At 50.4% G+C, this 16703-nt stretch overlaps 1 protein-coding gene across 1 annotated transcript in view; it reads left to right on the top strand.

Moving 5' to 3' along the window:
- Positions 1–7448, top strand: part of Slc2a10 (solute carrier family 2 member 10) — a 12535-nt gene extending 5087 nt beyond the window's left edge. The window contains exons 2-5 of the mRNA XM_005362878.3: positions 161–1435; positions 1903–2025; positions 3400–3535; positions 5467–7448. Of these exons, the coding sequence (XP_005362935.1) occupies positions 161–1435; positions 1903–2025; positions 3400–3535; positions 5467–5545 (1613 nt within the window). The 3' untranslated portion in view covers positions 5546–7448. The remainder of the gene's footprint in view (positions 1–160; positions 1436–1902; positions 2026–3399; positions 3536–5466) is intronic.
- Positions 7449–16703: the final 9255 nt, after the last annotated feature.

Genomic DNA, 16703 nt, shown 5'->3' with positions numbered 1-16703 from the left:
GAAAGAAAGGAAGGAGGGAGGGAGGGAGGGAGGAAAGACAGGTGGTTGGACAGTAGACAGCTGCATAGATGGAGGGTTGATAGACAGAAGGGAGGGTGGGACACACAGACCCTCAGGTGAGAGTCAGTCTGAGCCCTACCCTGTCACTTTTGTTTTCCAGGCCATCGCCCACCTGTCCTCCTGCTCTGTGCCTCTGTGTCTCTGCTGGGTGGCCTGACCTTTGGCTATGAACTGGCTGTCATATCGGGTGCCCTGCTACCACTGCAGCTGGACTTCGGGCTGAGTTGCCTGGAACAGGAGCTCCTGGTGGGCAGTCTGCTCTTGGGTGCTCTCCTGGCTTCCCTGTTCGGAGGCTTCCTCATTGACTGCTATGGCCGGAAACGGACCATCCTGGGGAGCAACGTGGTGCTGCTGGCTGGCAGTCTGATTCTGGGTCTGGCCGGCTCCCTCTCCTGGCTACTCCTGGGCCGCTCGTCCGTTGGCTTTGCCATCTCTCTGTCTTCCATGGCTTGCTGTATCTATGTCTCAGAGCTGGTGGGACCGCGACAGCGGGGTGTTCTGGTGTCTCTCTATGAGGTGGGCATTACTGTGGGCATTCTGTTCTCTTATGCCCTCAACTATGTCCTGGCTGGCATCCCTTGGGGCTGGAGGCACATGTTTGGCTGGGCGGCTGCACCTGCCCTCCTGCAGTCGCTCGCCCTCCTTTTCCTTCCTGCTGGAGCACAGGGCACAGCGGTCCACCAAGACCTCATCCCCCTCCAGGGAGGGGAGACCAGCAAACCAGGCCTGAGGAAGCCACGATACACCTTTCTGGACCTCTTCAAGACCCGGGACGGCATGCGGAGCCGGACCGTAGTGGGACTGGGACTGGTGCTATTCCAGCAGCTAACAGGCCAGCCCAATGTGCTGTATTATGCCTCCACCATCTTCCGCTCTGTAGGCTTCCATGGAGGCTCCTCAGCTGTGCTGGCTTCTGTGGGGCTTGGTACTGTGAAGGTGGCTGCCACCCTGACTGCCACGGGGCTGGTGGACCGTGCGGGCCGTAGAGCCCTTCTACTTTCTGGATGTGCTCTTATGGCCTTATCTGTCAGTGGCATAGGCCTGGTCAGCTTTGCTGTGTCTCTGGACTCAGGCCCCAGTTGCCTGGCCATATCCAACGCCAGTCAGCAGATGGACCTGCCTCAAAGCTCCGGTCTGCTTAAGGGTTCATCTCCATCACCAGTGTTACACACCAGTGAGGACCAAAGACAACCAATCCTGCCAATCGCTGAGAGAACCAAGCCCCATCCAGTCACCACAGTGTCCCTGGGACCAGCTCTGAATGCCGCCTCCCCAGTTCCCCCAGATCCCATCTTGAAGCACACCCTGCTATGTTGGTCTGCACTAATCTGCATGATGGTCTACGTGAGTGCCTTCTCCTTTGGATTTGGACCAGGTAGGAGGTAAATCCAGAGGCTTCTGTCCCATTTAGTGGGCCTTATCCGTCTAGGGATACATGAGCATTAGCAGGGGATGACTGAGACTTTGGGGTTCCTTGTTTATATCAAAGGGCTCCTCCAGGGCTGAAACCTAAGCTTCCCGCCCCCATCACCAAATTTTAAACTTCAGGTCTCTTTCAGTCTTGGATCTATGCCTGAGTGGCTACATCAGAAGAGCTTTATCTGAGAGGAACCAGATAAAAACCAGACATACCAGTTTGCCTAGGACCCTTCTTCTGTTGGCACTGAATGTCTTGTGTCCCAGAAACCTGAGAGTGCGGCCCTTGGGATTCTTGCAGGGGTGTGGGGATGTGCGGCTGGGAGAATCTGGGATGGAGAATGTGACACAGGGCTCAGCTAATGAGGACAGGAGCTAGCCTGTCCAGTCCACGAGTGCCCAGAAACTCTCTTGCTCTCGCCCCAGTGACCTGGCTGGTCCTCAGTGAGATTTACCCAGTGGAGATTCGAGGGAGAGCCTTCGCCTTCTGCAGCAGCTTCAACTGGGCGGCCAATCTCTTTATCAGCCTTTCCTTCCTCGACCTCATTGGTGAGTACTCTGATGCAGCCCAGCCTGTGAACCCAAAGGGAATATTTCGTCTCAAACCACCTAAATGAGTGGGGTGGGTGGCTTCACACAGCCAGTCGTGAGCTTCCCTACTTCAGGGACTGTCCTTCACTCTTTAACTCTGCGGATCACCCAGGGTTTTTTGTTTGTTTGTTTATTTTTGTTTTGAGACAGGGATTCTCTGTGTTGCTTTGTTGCCTGCCCTGGAACTAGCTCTTTTAGACCAGGCTGCCCTCAAACTCCTGAGATCCTCCTGCCTCTGCCTCCTGAGTGCCTGTGCCTCACCGCCCGGTTACCCAGGGTCTTTGTTCACAAACATTCCTGCCTCGTGGTACGAAGGTGGCTGCCAGCAGGCCTCTAGTGCACCCCAAGTCCTGGACCTAGCCCTCATTAACCCACCAAGATCACTTGCCCCTCCCAGGGTCAATGGCCGGTGCCATTCTGATGCCCAGGGCTCCTTCACTCTGGGCAGTTTTTAGGAGCGGGTTATTTTCTGCTCCCCATGGTCAAGTGTTTCCATGTCTAGCTCTGAGACTGTGGAACACTTTGGAGGAGCCGTTCTCCTGATGGTCTCCCAGCCTTCTTTCTCCCGGCTGTCCCTGCCTCCAGACATTTCTGTGCGGATGGATGAATAAGACAAAGGGGGGAGGGAGGAGAGAGAGGAGGGACTCATGGTGAGTCCTGCCATATTCTCACCCTCATTGAACAGATGAGAAAATGTCATTCCTAAGTCCAGCCAGGAGTCAGAGGATAGAGCCTGGTCCTACAGACAACCCAGGGGGCAGTTCCCACTGCTCAGGGAAGCTGGTGGGAGGGTGATGTCGGCTTGCAGAGAAAGGCGCCCACACAGAACCTCACTTCCCCCTCTACAGAGTCCCTTCGGTCAAGCCCCCTCTCCCTGTCATGGGCTGACGTTAGAGACCCCTGGGGTCATCTCCAATGCTGTCCTTAGCCCTGGGCAGAGCCCTCCATTCTGGATTGGAGCAGTGGCCCCTGTCTTCCTGTTCTCCTGGCTCAGGTTCAGTCAACTCTAGGTCAGTTTGCAGAATGCCCTTTTGTGGCCTTCTGGAGCAGAAGCCCTGGAGTCACCTTTGTCACGGCTGGTCCCTGCAGCTGGCTACATCTCCACCCAGATGTTCGGACTAAGGGACTTTCCCCTCCGTACAAGTTGCCCTTACTGTGTTGGCCTCAGCCTCAGGGACAGCCAGTGACTTGTCGGCCGTTCTGCAAACTGGGCATTCCTGGCCCTTGCATAGGTGAACAATTGGGTTTACATCCTAGGACCTGTTGTGCGGGATGGGCATCAAGAGCAGGATGCTCTGCTCCTGGCCCACACTCCCGACATTGTGTCCCAAGGTGCCATTGGCTTGGCCTGGACCTTCCTGATCTATGGGCTGACTGCTGTCCTTGGGCTGGCCTTCATCTACTTGCTTGTTCCTGAGACAAAAGGACAGTCACTGGCTGAGATAGAGCAGCAGTTTCAGATGAACAGGTACGTGGCTGATGGGGCTGGGGGCTAGGACGGTGCCTCAGAAGTGGGACCCTCCAGGACCTCAGGCTCCTTCCTCTTCCTTTGGCCAGATGCTTCTATCTCCTCTTGCCTTGCTGCCACTGTCCCCAAGCCATTTTCCTTCAGTTACTATGCACCATCTGACAGCGGCTTTTGTACTGACCTCAAGGCTCAGCCCCTGGATGTGTGTGGGGGGGGGGGTGAAGGGATCAAACCCGAGCTTTGCATGTGTAACCAAGCATTCAACCCCTGAGCTATGTTTTGCTTTCGAGATAGGGTCCTGCCATGTAGTCCACGCTAGCCTGGGGCTTGCTGCGGAGCTCAAGCCGACCTCATCCTTGCCAGTTTCTGGCCACCATGCCAGGCTCTTACAGGGAATTGGAAATTAATTACAAAACCACAGAGTATTGGAATCTTGAAAACCACCAAATCTTAGAGTCATGGACTTTGGCGTTTATATTAAGTCCTTGCAGCTATGTCCCCGGCAGGGACGGAGGCCTTTGCGAATGCGGCAGAGGTCAAACATGGCGAGGTACTGTCCCCAACGAACTGCTGTTCGAGTTTGGAAGGGGCAGAAAATGAGGCAATAGACCGCTGAAGGAGAGTGGCCTAACCTGGTGGAATTTAATGAGAAGGAAAATGAAGCCGCGTATCTTGCTGGGAGGCCAGATGAGCGCGGAGAGGGACAGAGAGAAAATCCTGGCTCCGTTAGAGCAAGGACCTTTCTGAGTAGATGTGACTTCAGTGGGTGAGGAAGGAGGCAGCCATGGAAAGATGGGGGAGGGGGCATTCCTAGGTGGGGGCAGTAGCTAGTGCAAAGACCCTGAGGTGGGGGCCTGTCCGACCTCGGCAAGGAATGAGAGATCCCCCTCCCACACACCGTGGGACTGGAGGAGGGAGGGAGGGTCAGGTCAGCCAGATGGAGTTAGATCACTTCCAGTATGGGGGCCACAAACAGGATTTCAGAATCTTAGCACCCTGGCAGAGATGACTGGGGACAAGCAACGGGGTGCTACGGCAACGAGAAAATAACCTCACCTTTCTTGCAGTTGGGGTTCCTGGCTGCCTGTTCTATTTCTGGGGTGACCTAAAGGCTTTTTTTTTTTTTTCGAGACAGGGTTTCTCTGTAGCTTTGGAGCCTGTCCTGGCACTAGCTCTTGTAGACCAGGCTGGCCTCGAACTCACAGAGATCCGCCTGCCTCTGCCTCCCGAGTGCTGGGATTAAAGGTGTGCGCCACCACCGCCCGGCTCCTGAAGGCTTTTTTTAAGTCACTGTAATATAGAGCCAGCCTGTAGCTGAAAGGAACAGGTGGGGTGTGGAATAGGATGAAGGGGTCGGCTGACCTCCCAGAACAGACCGCCGCGATGGGCGAGGTGGGCGTGGTGCAGTTCCTTTAGCTAGGGTGTTGATGTTTGAACCATTGCATGAAGGTGTACTGAGAATTCCCCAGGTACATGGTGACCCTGGTTGTGGTGAGGCAGGTGGGGTTCTGCGCATTCAGTGGTTTTATTCTGGTGCCTGGAACAGTGGCAGCCGCACCCTGGTTATCAGTGACATGGAGTTCTAGGGCAGCCAGTGAGGGAGCTGTTACCTGAGTGGGGAGAAGGCCAGTGCTTCAGAGCTGGGTGGAGAGGGAGTATGTTCGGGAGGAGGGAAGAACAGAGGCCCTGGCTGGCGTGATGGCTGTTCTGGTGTTTGGAGAGTGGTACAAGCCTCACACGTCCTCACAGGGACATGGAAGGGTCTGGCTTTGAGTTTAGAAAGGGCACAGGAGACTGGAGAACAGGGGTAGACTCCTTAGGAAGGAATCAGGAAGGGGAGGAAGAGGGTGGGGGCAGCGAGGTCCATTGCTTCCTGCCGGGGGAAGGTCCCAGGCCTGTGGCTCTCTGATCATATGGTGTTTTCTTGGCAGGTTCCCTCTGCGCTTTGGCCACAGGCAGAACCCCAGCGGTATCCAGTACCACCGCCTGGAGGTCTCCTCAGCCTCCTGAGGGCCCCGTCTGCTTGGAAGGTGCTGGTACATTGGTTTCTGCAGTTCCAGCTCTTAGCCTGCTGGGGCCTGGAACTCCTGATCCAAGTTTCCTTCCATAGTGACCCTTGCCCTAGAGGATGCCTCTTGCTGGGGTGAGAGATGAACCCCCAACTCTTCATTTTGGGTGTGAGATTCCGAGAACTCTAGACCTTGCAGAAGGTCTAGCTGCAAACGTCAGGGTTCCCGTGGAGTTGGCATGTCTGCATTGTTTGTAGTAACGTTCTCTGTGGTTTCTTCACCAAGGGCTTCTCAGATGACCCAGGACGGAAGTGTCCCCCCCTAAAGAGCCCTGAGCCAGCAGAGGCTGCAAGTCTCTGCCTTCCTTGTCCACTTGCCAGGATCTTAGTGATCAGGACCCTGTTTTGGTCGCTCCCTTCCTCCTGTCCAGGATATTTATCAGACACTGGGACTCTGGCTGGGAAGAGGCTGTTGCTTTTAACCCTGGTCTCAGTTTTCCCCGTGTGTCCCACAGAAGCCTGGACTAGGCCACTCCTAACTCTCAGACCAGGGACATAAACACTCAATGAGGATCCTGTCACGTGGCCCTGGGTCAGAGCTTTGTTAGTAGGGAGTGTACCTAGATTTGAGAGTCTAGCAGCCTGGAATGTAAGAGCTAGTCTCCAACACGTGACAAGTGCCAGGGTAGGGTGGGGGACTTTGAAAGAAGAAAGAAAGAAGGGCTTGGAAGGATTCACTGGTGTTGGTGGTTATTACTTCTACGTTGGGTGCTATTGACTCCCCAAGCCTCAATTTCTTCACCTGTAGAATGGGCAGAGTTGTGCCCTTCGGGATTTATTAACTTACCCCATCATCCTCAGGAGGATCTTCCGTGAGTCCTAGGGGCTTCTGCTCTCTGTGTTACGCAGGACACCTCCTTTGGTGGCATTGTAAGGGGTCAGTCAGCTGGAGTTCAGCAAGTAGTTGGGGTCAGAGGTCGCATAAGGACATAAAAAAGACAGAGTTGGCTCCTGAACACTGGGTAGCTGGCCTCACTGGCAATGTAAGCCACACCCTTCTGGTCTCCAAGCCTGGTCCAGTGACCTTGCTCTTTTTCTAGATATTTAATTTATAGTCAGTGGCTTGCTGGGTTCAACTTGTGCTGGCTCCTCAGAGCCGACTGCCACACGGTCAAGATTTCTGCAGACTGGTTGCTACGCACTGACATTATTTTTTAAAAAATGTTTTAATTTATAATAAACGATTAGTGTAATTCTAATAGCCAATACTCAGACTTCATCATCTCCCAACCAGCTGCAGTGGCTCATGCCTGTAATCCCAGCATTCAAAAGGCTGAAGTTAGAGGATTGAGCATTCTAGGCCAGTCTGGCTTTAAACCTTGTCCAACTAAATAAATTGGTAAATACACAAACCAAACCCGTGTTTCTCCCTCCTCCGGGCTGCTGGGTCATCCTCGCGTGTGTCTGATGGAGACGGCAGAAGGTACCGCGTGTTTTACTGGTCCTGCATTCAGTGCCTTCACAGAAAATACCAGGCTGTGTCTTTGCATCCCAGAGGTGAGGGAACACTGCAGACCAGGACGTGGTCTGTGGTTTGTCTGATTTTTCTGGAGATGAGAACTGTGGGGTCAGGGAGTAAGGTGCCTCCTGCGTGTAGCCGGAATATTGAAAACAGCCCAGAAAACGGGGTGTGTGTGAAAATCCTTCCACTCTGGTCAGTTCAGCAGACACTTGTTCGTGGCCTTGATGGAGGGAGGAGTTCTGGTGTATGTCTGACCTTTGGAGATGTGTGTCCGTGTGTCTGTCGCCTAGCCCCAACTGCACACTGACTGTTTATGGAACACTGTAGACAAAAGGTTTTCCCACACAAATACATGCATTTTAAAATAAATTATTTTGGACAAAGATGTACGTGGTGATTTATATTTCTGCACAGATGTGCATTTATTGTTTACCGTTGTCTGGGGGACCAGCCTCCAGCAACACAGGGCCCAAAGGGAATCCGCAGAGTTGGCATATAGTAAGGCTTTTCTATCTGAGTAGGTAAAGGAAAAAAATGCTCATACGCTCTCTCTGGATGGTTTCTGTCTTCATTCTTCTGTATTCTTCGTTTTCTATATTCTCTTTTTTAAAAATCTCTATCCAGAAATGCCCCTTCTGTCTCTCGAGATGTTTCCCCTCCTAATTCTCTCATTCTTGATGTCTTCCTCCTTGCCCTTTTAACTCCCTCTATCTCTGTCTCTATACGTTCCCTTACAGCTTATATACCTCGGCAAAATCTTTCAGGCAATATAAGCATTACAATGTGGTTACATTCTGTTTTTCAATGAATAAATACAAGTTAAAAAAACGGCATGTTTTCCGTATCCCTTACATGATTAAACATTTCATGTATTACAGGTGAAAAACAAATTATCCCAAGAACCCACATTCATTCAAACCCAAGCAACTTGTTATAGATTAACCATGTGGGCAAGCAAGACATTCTTCTCAGTCAGGTCTTTTACTGGCAGACTGCATTTTGCAATTCCAAAGAAAGGACCAATCATTTTATTATTTGTCTTGAAAGGCAAGGAATCTTGAAGGACTCAGAAATCTAAACTTTTATATATAAAAAGAATCAGCTCTACTTGAAACCTTTAGGATGCATACCATTCGTCAATAGTTTTTATATCAGGAGATTGAGGGCAGAAATGGGCACAAGAAATTAATCAACTCCTTTGATCACCAACTAACAAAGGGCGCTAGCTAGCAACAATTGGTCTACTTTTTTTGTGTCCTGACTTTAAGTCAGACACACAAAATGGGATAGAAGTAAAAGCCACAAATCTTGAGGCAGCAAATAGATGAATAGAAATGGGTTAAGTTGTAAGAGTTAGTTAGTAATAAGCCTGAGCTAGTGGCCGAGCATTTATATTTCATGTTAAGCCTCTGATTATTTGGGAGCAGGGAGTTGGGATAGGAAAACTCTGCCTACACCACCCATGATGCATCGTGACAGATAAGTAATAGGGACAGCTTTTGCTTGATCACAAGTTTGGGGTTGGCTCTATGGTACCATCCAGGCAAGGTGCAAGGTCCATTCTCCTGAGTGCTGCAGTGGATAAGGGGGAGGGTCAGCTTCCTCATCTGCCTCAGGTGGTGAGGGGCAAGGGATAAGAGAATTTCCCATTTCTTAGAACATAGGCTTTAATAGTTTAGATCTTCAAATGTAACCTATTAGAAAAAAAAAGAGGGAATTTTCAGCTTTTGAATTCTGGATATTTCACAGATAACTGTAATTTTCTCTTAAAGAGAGCTGGCCAGGAAGGGCAGGGTTTCTCTGTGTAACAGCCCTGGTTGTCCTGCAATTCAGCACTCCTCGACCACTGGATTCATTCCGATTCATTCCAATTCCTTCCAATTCCTTCCAATTCATTCCGATTCATTCCAATTCCTTCAGAATGAAAGAAAACCCTTCTAGCTGTAGTAACCTCAAGGCCATAAGACCAGGAGTGTTGGGGGACAGGAGAGGTCTTAACTCCCTATCTAGAACCATCTAGCTTGTATCTGTGTTCAAGTGACTCCTATAATGTTCCATTTCTGTAAAAAAAAAGTTACTAAATAAAAGATCTTTTAATGATGTTTTAAAACATATGTGTGTGTATGTGTGTGTGTGTGTATGTGTGTATGTGTGTGTGTTTGTGTGTGTGTGTGTGTGTGTGCTGGTTCCCATGGAAGCCAGAAGAAGGCATCCGTTTCCCAGGAGCTGGAGTTGTAGGTGGTTGTGAGCTACCTGGTATGTTTGGGAACTGAACCTGGGTCTTCTGAAAGAACAGCAAGAGCTCTTGATTGCTGAGCCATCTCTCCAGCCCCCAAATCCCTTTTTTCTTTTTAACTTTAGAAACACTGAAAACTCTGCATGTAAATGCTAAGGACCGCCCACATCCTATGTGTTACAGAGAGAGTTCTTGTGTCTGCTCAGTTCTTCCTCTGTGATTAAAATGAAGCCAGTTAAGAATGAAGAGAGAAAAGCCAGTGTGGTGTCACACACCTTTAATTCCAGCACTCTGGAGGCAGGGACAGATAGGTCTCTGTGAATTTTGGGGTCAGGTCTACACAGTGAGCTCTAAGACAGCCAGAGCTACATAGTGAGACAAAAATAAGTAAATAAATGGAGAAGAATAAGCAGAAATGTCACATTCTCCTCTTTTTTTGTTTTCTTTTTTGTTTTATTTATTTATTTATTTTTTGAGACAGGGTTTCTCTGTGTAGCTTTGGAACCTGTCCTGGAATTCACTCTGTAGACCAAGCTGGCCCCAAATTCACAGAGACCCACCAACTCGTGCCTCCTTAATGCTGGGATTAAAGGTGTGCACCCCCCATGCCCAGTTTCCTGTGAAGCTGAGTTCAGAAATACCACGTCCTGGTCAAGGTCAAGAGCAGAGTTAGCGAATCCCAGCATCTGGCTGTTTCTTGACTTCTGCTTGTGTAGAAACTTGAGTTACATGTGCGCCAAGTCAACATTCCAGTTTTCCTGGCAGAGACCGAGTCTGCCAGCAGAAACAGAACGTTTTCGCTTTCTTTCTCACCCTCGTCTGTGCTTTTCTGCATTCTCTGTGTGTGTTCCCTGCACTCAGCCCTGTGAACTTGCTAAGTTCTTCCAGACCTGGGAGCCGGACGCCACCCTGTATCTCTGGTTTTGACAGTCTAGGCTGGTGGTTCCTGAGATATCATCCAAAAAACTTTCTCTGGGACCCTCTGTCAATCATCCTTCAACTTCTTGCGGGGAGAACTTGGCAACTGTGCTGAACTTGGATACCACAGTTCATTACCGTCTGCTGGAACTGAATGGGCTTTGAGCTGGGCACAAAAAAAGGTTGCTATGACATCTTCGTTGGTTAAACCCAAACACATCAGCTCTTTCCTGCTTTTACTAACACTGTAGGTGCTAAGCAGTGCTTTAAGCTCTCCCACACTGGGGCACCAAGGGCCATGTGTAAGCGGAGACTGCTTTTTAGTTTCCTGGCCGCCCAGACCTGAACAACCACACAGAAACTATATAATTACAACACTGTTTGGTCAATAGCTTAGGCATATTCCTAGCTAGCTCTTACATCTTAAATTGATCCATTTATATTAATCTGTGTATCACCACAAGGCTGTGGCCAACTGGTAAGGTTCTGGCGTCTTTCACCTTTGGCAACTATATGGCATCTACCTGACTCCCCTTCCTTTCTCCCTGCATTCAGTTTAGTTTTCCTACCTAGCTCTATTCTGCCCTGCCATAGTCCAAAGCATCTTCTTTATTAACCAATAGTAATAAAACGTATTCGTAGCACACAGAAGGAAATCTCACATCAGCCATGCTAACTTTCCTGATCCCATCAGTGAGTTAATTTTTGAACAAACCCCTAAGATTTCCAGTCAGGAGCTCTCATTCCATGGCAAGTGGATCTACAGGAATGGCCAGCCCAGTCACTCTTTTTCTTTGGCCATGAGGTTGTTCACAGGGCTACGAGTTCTACTTATTGAAAGAGCAGAGTCAGGGGCTGCAAGCATACTTTCTAAGATTTGGGGGTGCTTCTCCCCTGACTCTCAACTCTTTGCCTGCAGGTGGCCCAGGGTCTGACACCTGCTTGGGTTTGTCACTCTTTGGAGCAGTATTCTACTGGGACTGTCAGCTGACCCAGAGCCAACTGCTTCTAAAGGTTCAGAACCAGTCTCTGGAAAAAAACACACACTTTGTTCCAATCATATCAGCAATTCATTGTGCTTCAGAGGCTAAGCAGGTACTGTTTCTAAAACTTAGAACTTTCCAGAAATGGACTGGTTTCACGTGACCAAATTCTCTAGTCTTATCTGGGTAGAAACTGTGGGTAGGCAATCTTTCTCTATCTCTCTTTCTCTCTCTCTCTCCTTATCTCTGTAGCTCAGGTCAGTCTAGAACCCCTTGGAAATCCTCCTGCCTCAGCCTTCCATGCACCAAGATTACTTGTGTGACTCACCACGCCTGTGGCTCTCAGCATTAACCACTCTGACTCATAAACTGAATTTACAAAATGAAAGTTTGTATCTTGAGAGCCAGAGGCTCCTGGCTCTAAGCTTTCAATGCCCAGAGTGACAGTCTGTAAGCCTCGGCTCTTATCTACTGCCCGTTTACTCTTCATCGTGGGAGTGGGGTTCATTGTGGGAGTGGGGTTCATAGTTGTGCAGCCTGGGCTCACAGCCTCCCCTCTTCATAGTTACAGCCTCTTGTCGCCCAGGACCTCTGAGCTTCGGGATGTGTCTGCCACGGTTTGTTCTTACTTCTTGTAGTTTCTCCATCACTCATTGGAGCTCTTAGTGGTTTCCTTGCTGACCTGGAAGACCTGGGGTTGACTCATTTTTCAGATCAGATTGCTCTGCCAGTGGTAAATACCAAACATAGACAGAAGTCCTTCTGAGAGAAGCCTTTATTGAGCCTGATGCTGCAACACTAGGCAGGTAGCACATGGCAGAGAAGCCTCCCAGTCATCCCAAGGCGACTGAGAAACAGGCTGCTCACAGAGCTGGAAGGAGGCACAACACAGCTACGTAGGATTCAAACCCCATCAAGCGCAGCCTTGCTTGGGCATGGCTTCCCTTCCACCCGGACTAATAGCTGTGCCAGTCACCACTGTCCTGATTGTGTTTTTTGTTTGTTTGTTTTTTGTTAACTTTTTTTTTCAGCTTGACACAAACCCAAACTTATCTGGAAAGAGGGAATCCTAATTGAAAAAATGCTTCAGGAAGATTGGCCTGTGTGAAAGTCTGTGTACTATGGTCTTGATTAATGAGTACTGTGCTGGGGCTCAGCCCACATGGTCCTGGGTTCTAAAAGAAGGCAGGCTGAGCAAGCCCTGGGGAGCAAGTCATTAAGCAGCCCCCTCCGTAATCTCTGCTTCAGTTCCTGCCTCCAGGTTCCTGCCTTGAGTTCCTGCCCTGACTTCCTTGGGTGATGGACTGTGATAAGGAAGTGTAAGCCAAAGAAACCCTTTCCTCCCCAAGTTGCTTTTGGTCCTGGTGGTTCATCACAGCATGAGGAACCCTGACTAAGATGGCATCTTCACATGCAACCAGTCACAGGGTTTTTATGGAGTCACGAGGGAGGTGCAACCTGCCTGTCCTGAGTGAGACCAGCTATAGGGTGAGCAGGTGCATCTGGAGCCCACTGAGACTGTTCTACCCTGGGTGGAGCTGCTCAAAGCCAGAACAGTTTGCTTAGGGCAGTCAAGACTGAACGAAAGCCTCCAGATGAAGGAGTTGTGGCTTGCAGCGACTGTGGTGACAATGGTCTTTGCAGCTGGAGTGGACTTGTCCCAGAATGATCAGGGAACATTTACAACAGCTACAGGGCAGTCTGACTGGTTGTCAATGAAGAGGTTGCTTGGCCAACAGCTCCTCATTCAAGGCAAGCAGGCACAGCTAAGCTAAGGTCTGTCAGCTGTCCTTCAAGGGGCCAGATAGCTCATTCATAAGACAAAGACATGCATGAAAGGGTGCTTACCATACAGACCTGTGAGTAAGTGCATGTACTGTTGGTGTGGGTCCCCATCGCCCACACCCCCAAGGAATGCTCCCCACACCTATCTCATGGATGCTGGTCTGTGAGGGGGACACAGGGGAGTCCCCTCATCCTTGGCTTTAGTAAAGAGTAAAAATGTCTCTGCACCATTGGACTGGAGGTGTGGGTGGCAGGAAATATGCGGCACCCCGAATGCTTTCACTGCAGCAGGCAGCAAAACAGCTGGTGCTCTCATTGTTTCCAGCTGCTGCAGGCCAGCGCCGAGCTAAGGCTCCCAAAGCCATCCTTCCATCTGTCTGTCCATCTGTCAATCCTTCCATCTGTCCGTCCATCCTTCCATCCGTCCATCCGTCCAGTCATTCTCTTTGTGATTCCTACATGAATAGAGGGAAGGATTCCAGCTACCCACTGAGCCTTGGCCTTTGGGTGTCAGCCAAATGGGAAGCAGGAAGACACCCCCCCCATTCACTCATGTTGGTGCCTTCACTTCCCTGTCCACACCTGCCTGGTTATTGAGTTCTTTGCACTGTCTGCCCTGCTGGTCCTTCTGCCTGTCCTCTCCTGCCTGCATCAGGCACAGGAAACACCCGCACCGCTTCCTCTTCCTTCCTGAACTCGCACGGTGTGGCTATCCGCGAGCCTTTGTGAACTGGGCAATAACAGGACCGGCTGTGCAGCTTAGACATCATCTTCTCCTGGATGTCTCCCCTCCGCCCTGCAAGTGCCTGGCTGATGATTAACGTAAAAGGAGGGGCAAGGTTGAGCTAAGCCAATCAGAACCTATGGCCATGGATCCAAGAATAGATCTTAAAATCCTATGAAAACCTCTGTTGTGAGGATGACGCCAAATGCTCTCTATCCAGTGGGTCTGCAGTCCTTACTGCATGCAGGAAACAATGGAACTGAATTTGTAGTGTGATCCTACCACATAGTGTGTGCTCTCACATGTGTGTGCGTGCGTTATACACACACGCACAAACACACACACACATGCACAAACACACATACACGCACGCACACACATGCACACTATCACCTCTTGGGCAGGTTGTGGCCTATTCAATGTAAGGAACACTATTCACGTCCTTGGGGATAAAAGAAGAGGAAGATGCCTTTCCCACATGTGTTTCTGTATGCTAAGTGGCTTTATTTATATTTACTGTGGTTTTTATATAATTTTTTCCAAATAAAAGCATGATATCAGAACTGGGGCGAAATGTTTAGATTCCTGTGGACCTTGCCTGGCGAGTCCATGCTCCTTGATCACTGCATTATTAGGGTACCTGATTCTGATTGGAAACAGAGATGTTATTACACTACATGGCCACAAGAGGGAGAACCAGGTACCTGGGAAATACTTTCTAAGGCACAGCCCTTGGAGGGTGAGGCCTTGAGAGTAGCGAAGGGAAAATCAAGCAGCTTCCCCCAAGCAGCTTCCCCGTGGGTGCTGAGGGAGTCCTAGCACCATCTAGATCCAATCAGCCAGCCTTGCCAGTCCCTTCAAGACCCGTCTTCTGAATGTGCCTCAGGTCTGTGTCTTCAGCCATGCAAGGGGCCTAGAGCTAGTGAGACTCGGTCTTTCAGAGGTCAGCGGAAGCCTGAGTTTCTTGTTCTGTAGCAAGAACCACAAAGAGGGAAAAGTGTGAGCGAAGGAGAAAACCCCAAAGTCACAAAAATTACTAATACAATTTATTAGGTGAGCTCGCAAGCACCCATGAGCATAGAGAAGGTGCGTGCATTTAGAAATAGTGGGCCAGCAGATGATTCAGCATGCAAGGGTGCCTGTTGCCAAGCTCAGTAACCTGAGTTCAGTCCCCAGGAACTTTGTTGTGGAAAGGGTGAACCAACTCCTGAACATTGTCCTATGACCTCTGCGTGTGCACTGTGACATGCGCATGCACACACACACACACACACACACACACACAAACACACACAAAATCAATATAGTTAAAAACAGAAACAGTGCCTGTCGGTGGTGGTGGTGCACGCCTTTAATCCCAGCACTCAGAAGGCAGAGGCAGGCGGATCTCTGTGAGTTCAAGGCCAGCCTTGAGTTAGTTTCAGGACAGGCTCTAAAACTATAGAGAAACTTTGTCGGGGCGGGGGGGAGGGGGGGCGACGACAACAAGAAATTGTGTTTCTTACGAGAGAGGGGCTCAAGTCTCATAGTCCGAGTTGTCCCCCGCCCCCGTCCCGCCCCGCCCCATCTCCTTCCGTCCCCTCCAGGTACCTTTGTCTGACATCTTCCAGACTTGTTCTGGCTTTACCTTGTCCAGAAGGTTGCAGAAGTGGACCACACAGCCTGTTTACCTTGTCCAGAAGGTTGCAGAAGTGGACCACACAGCCTGTGGTCTTTTGACACTGCCTTCCTTCTCCTAGCAGAGCCTTTGCTGAACTGCAGTCCTGCCTAGCTGTCTGGTGGCCCCGTGCTCCTCTCTATTGCTTAGTCACAGGCCCCTCCCACGATATATGTTGCTCTGTTCCCAGCTAAGGGACACTGCGGTGATGATGGTGGCAGTTTTAGTTCAAGGTGATGGCACACAAGCTATAATCACTCTCTGTGTGGCCCCCGGGTTTTTATTTCTGGGTTGCATACGCAGGGGCTGGGATTGTAGAGCCATCCAGTAAGTATACACTTGGCCTGCTAAGAAAGCGCTGTTTTCAGGGGACCCTTGGGAGTGACTCAGCCACAGTCCCTGTGCACCCCCATGTCTGTTGTTTCCTCCTCATTGACTTTCTACCACCATGAGGAGAACCTGGCACACAGTAGGCAATCATCAAATTGGCACATAGTAGGTGCTCAAAATCACCTATTAGATGTAAGGATGGTTAGCTAGAGGCTGTTGCCCGGCGTAATCATGAAGGGTGTTGTTTAGTGTGTGTGTGTGTGTGTGTGTGTGTGCATGCGCACGCCGCGGGGAGGGGGGAGCACCTTCCCTACCTCAGGAGACACCCTCCAGCACAGCCCCACCCTAGACCTCAGGAGACAAGCCCTCTGTTCTAACTTGTGACCTCCAAGCTCTGGGCTTACGGGATAGGAAACTTTCCTCAGGTCAGAAAGCACAGCATGACCCCAGATCTTGTCTGCAGCTCCTGCTAGCCTCAAAGGCCCGAGAGACTCAGCTGTGCCTCTCACCCTCTAAGCACCTGAGTGGGAAGCCCCGCAGGCCCGGGCAGGGGGCAGCCCCTCTGGGGAACATTAGTGCCCTGCCCTGCTGAAGATTCTCCCTAACCCTCCTGCCAACATGTGTTTGCCTCCATCTTCTCTCTGCTTTTCCTTCTCCACAGCTCCTGTGATCTTTCTTGCTCTTGTTTTTCTACGTTAATTGAAGACTGATCCCCCTCGCTGGGGAGGTGTGAGGCTGCGCCAAGCACAACAGACCCAGCAGGCCAGTGAAAGTGGTTCCCAGGAGGTCACCTCTGCAGTGTGGGGGGGGGGGCTCCTGCAGGAGGACTGCTTATGGGGGGGCCTCTGTGACGACAGCGGTGATCTGGAATGGGGAGCAAGTGGGAGGAAGGAACTCAGGGTCTTTCTTAGGGTTATTATTGCTGTGATGGAAAACCATGACCTAAAACAACTTGGGGAAGAAAGGGTTTTACTCCACTCACAGTTCCAGAGAACAGAGTTCATC

The sequence above is a fragment of the Microtus ochrogaster genome, linkage group LG8 (genome assembly GCF_000317375.1).
Source record: "Microtus ochrogaster isolate Prairie Vole_2 linkage group LG8, MicOch1.0, whole genome shotgun sequence".
NCBI classification, from domain to species: Eukaryota; Metazoa; Chordata; class Mammalia; order Rodentia; family Cricetidae; genus Microtus; species Microtus ochrogaster.
The sequence above is the reverse complement of the archived record's forward strand: the minus strand, read 5'-3'. Positions and strand labels throughout refer to the sequence as shown.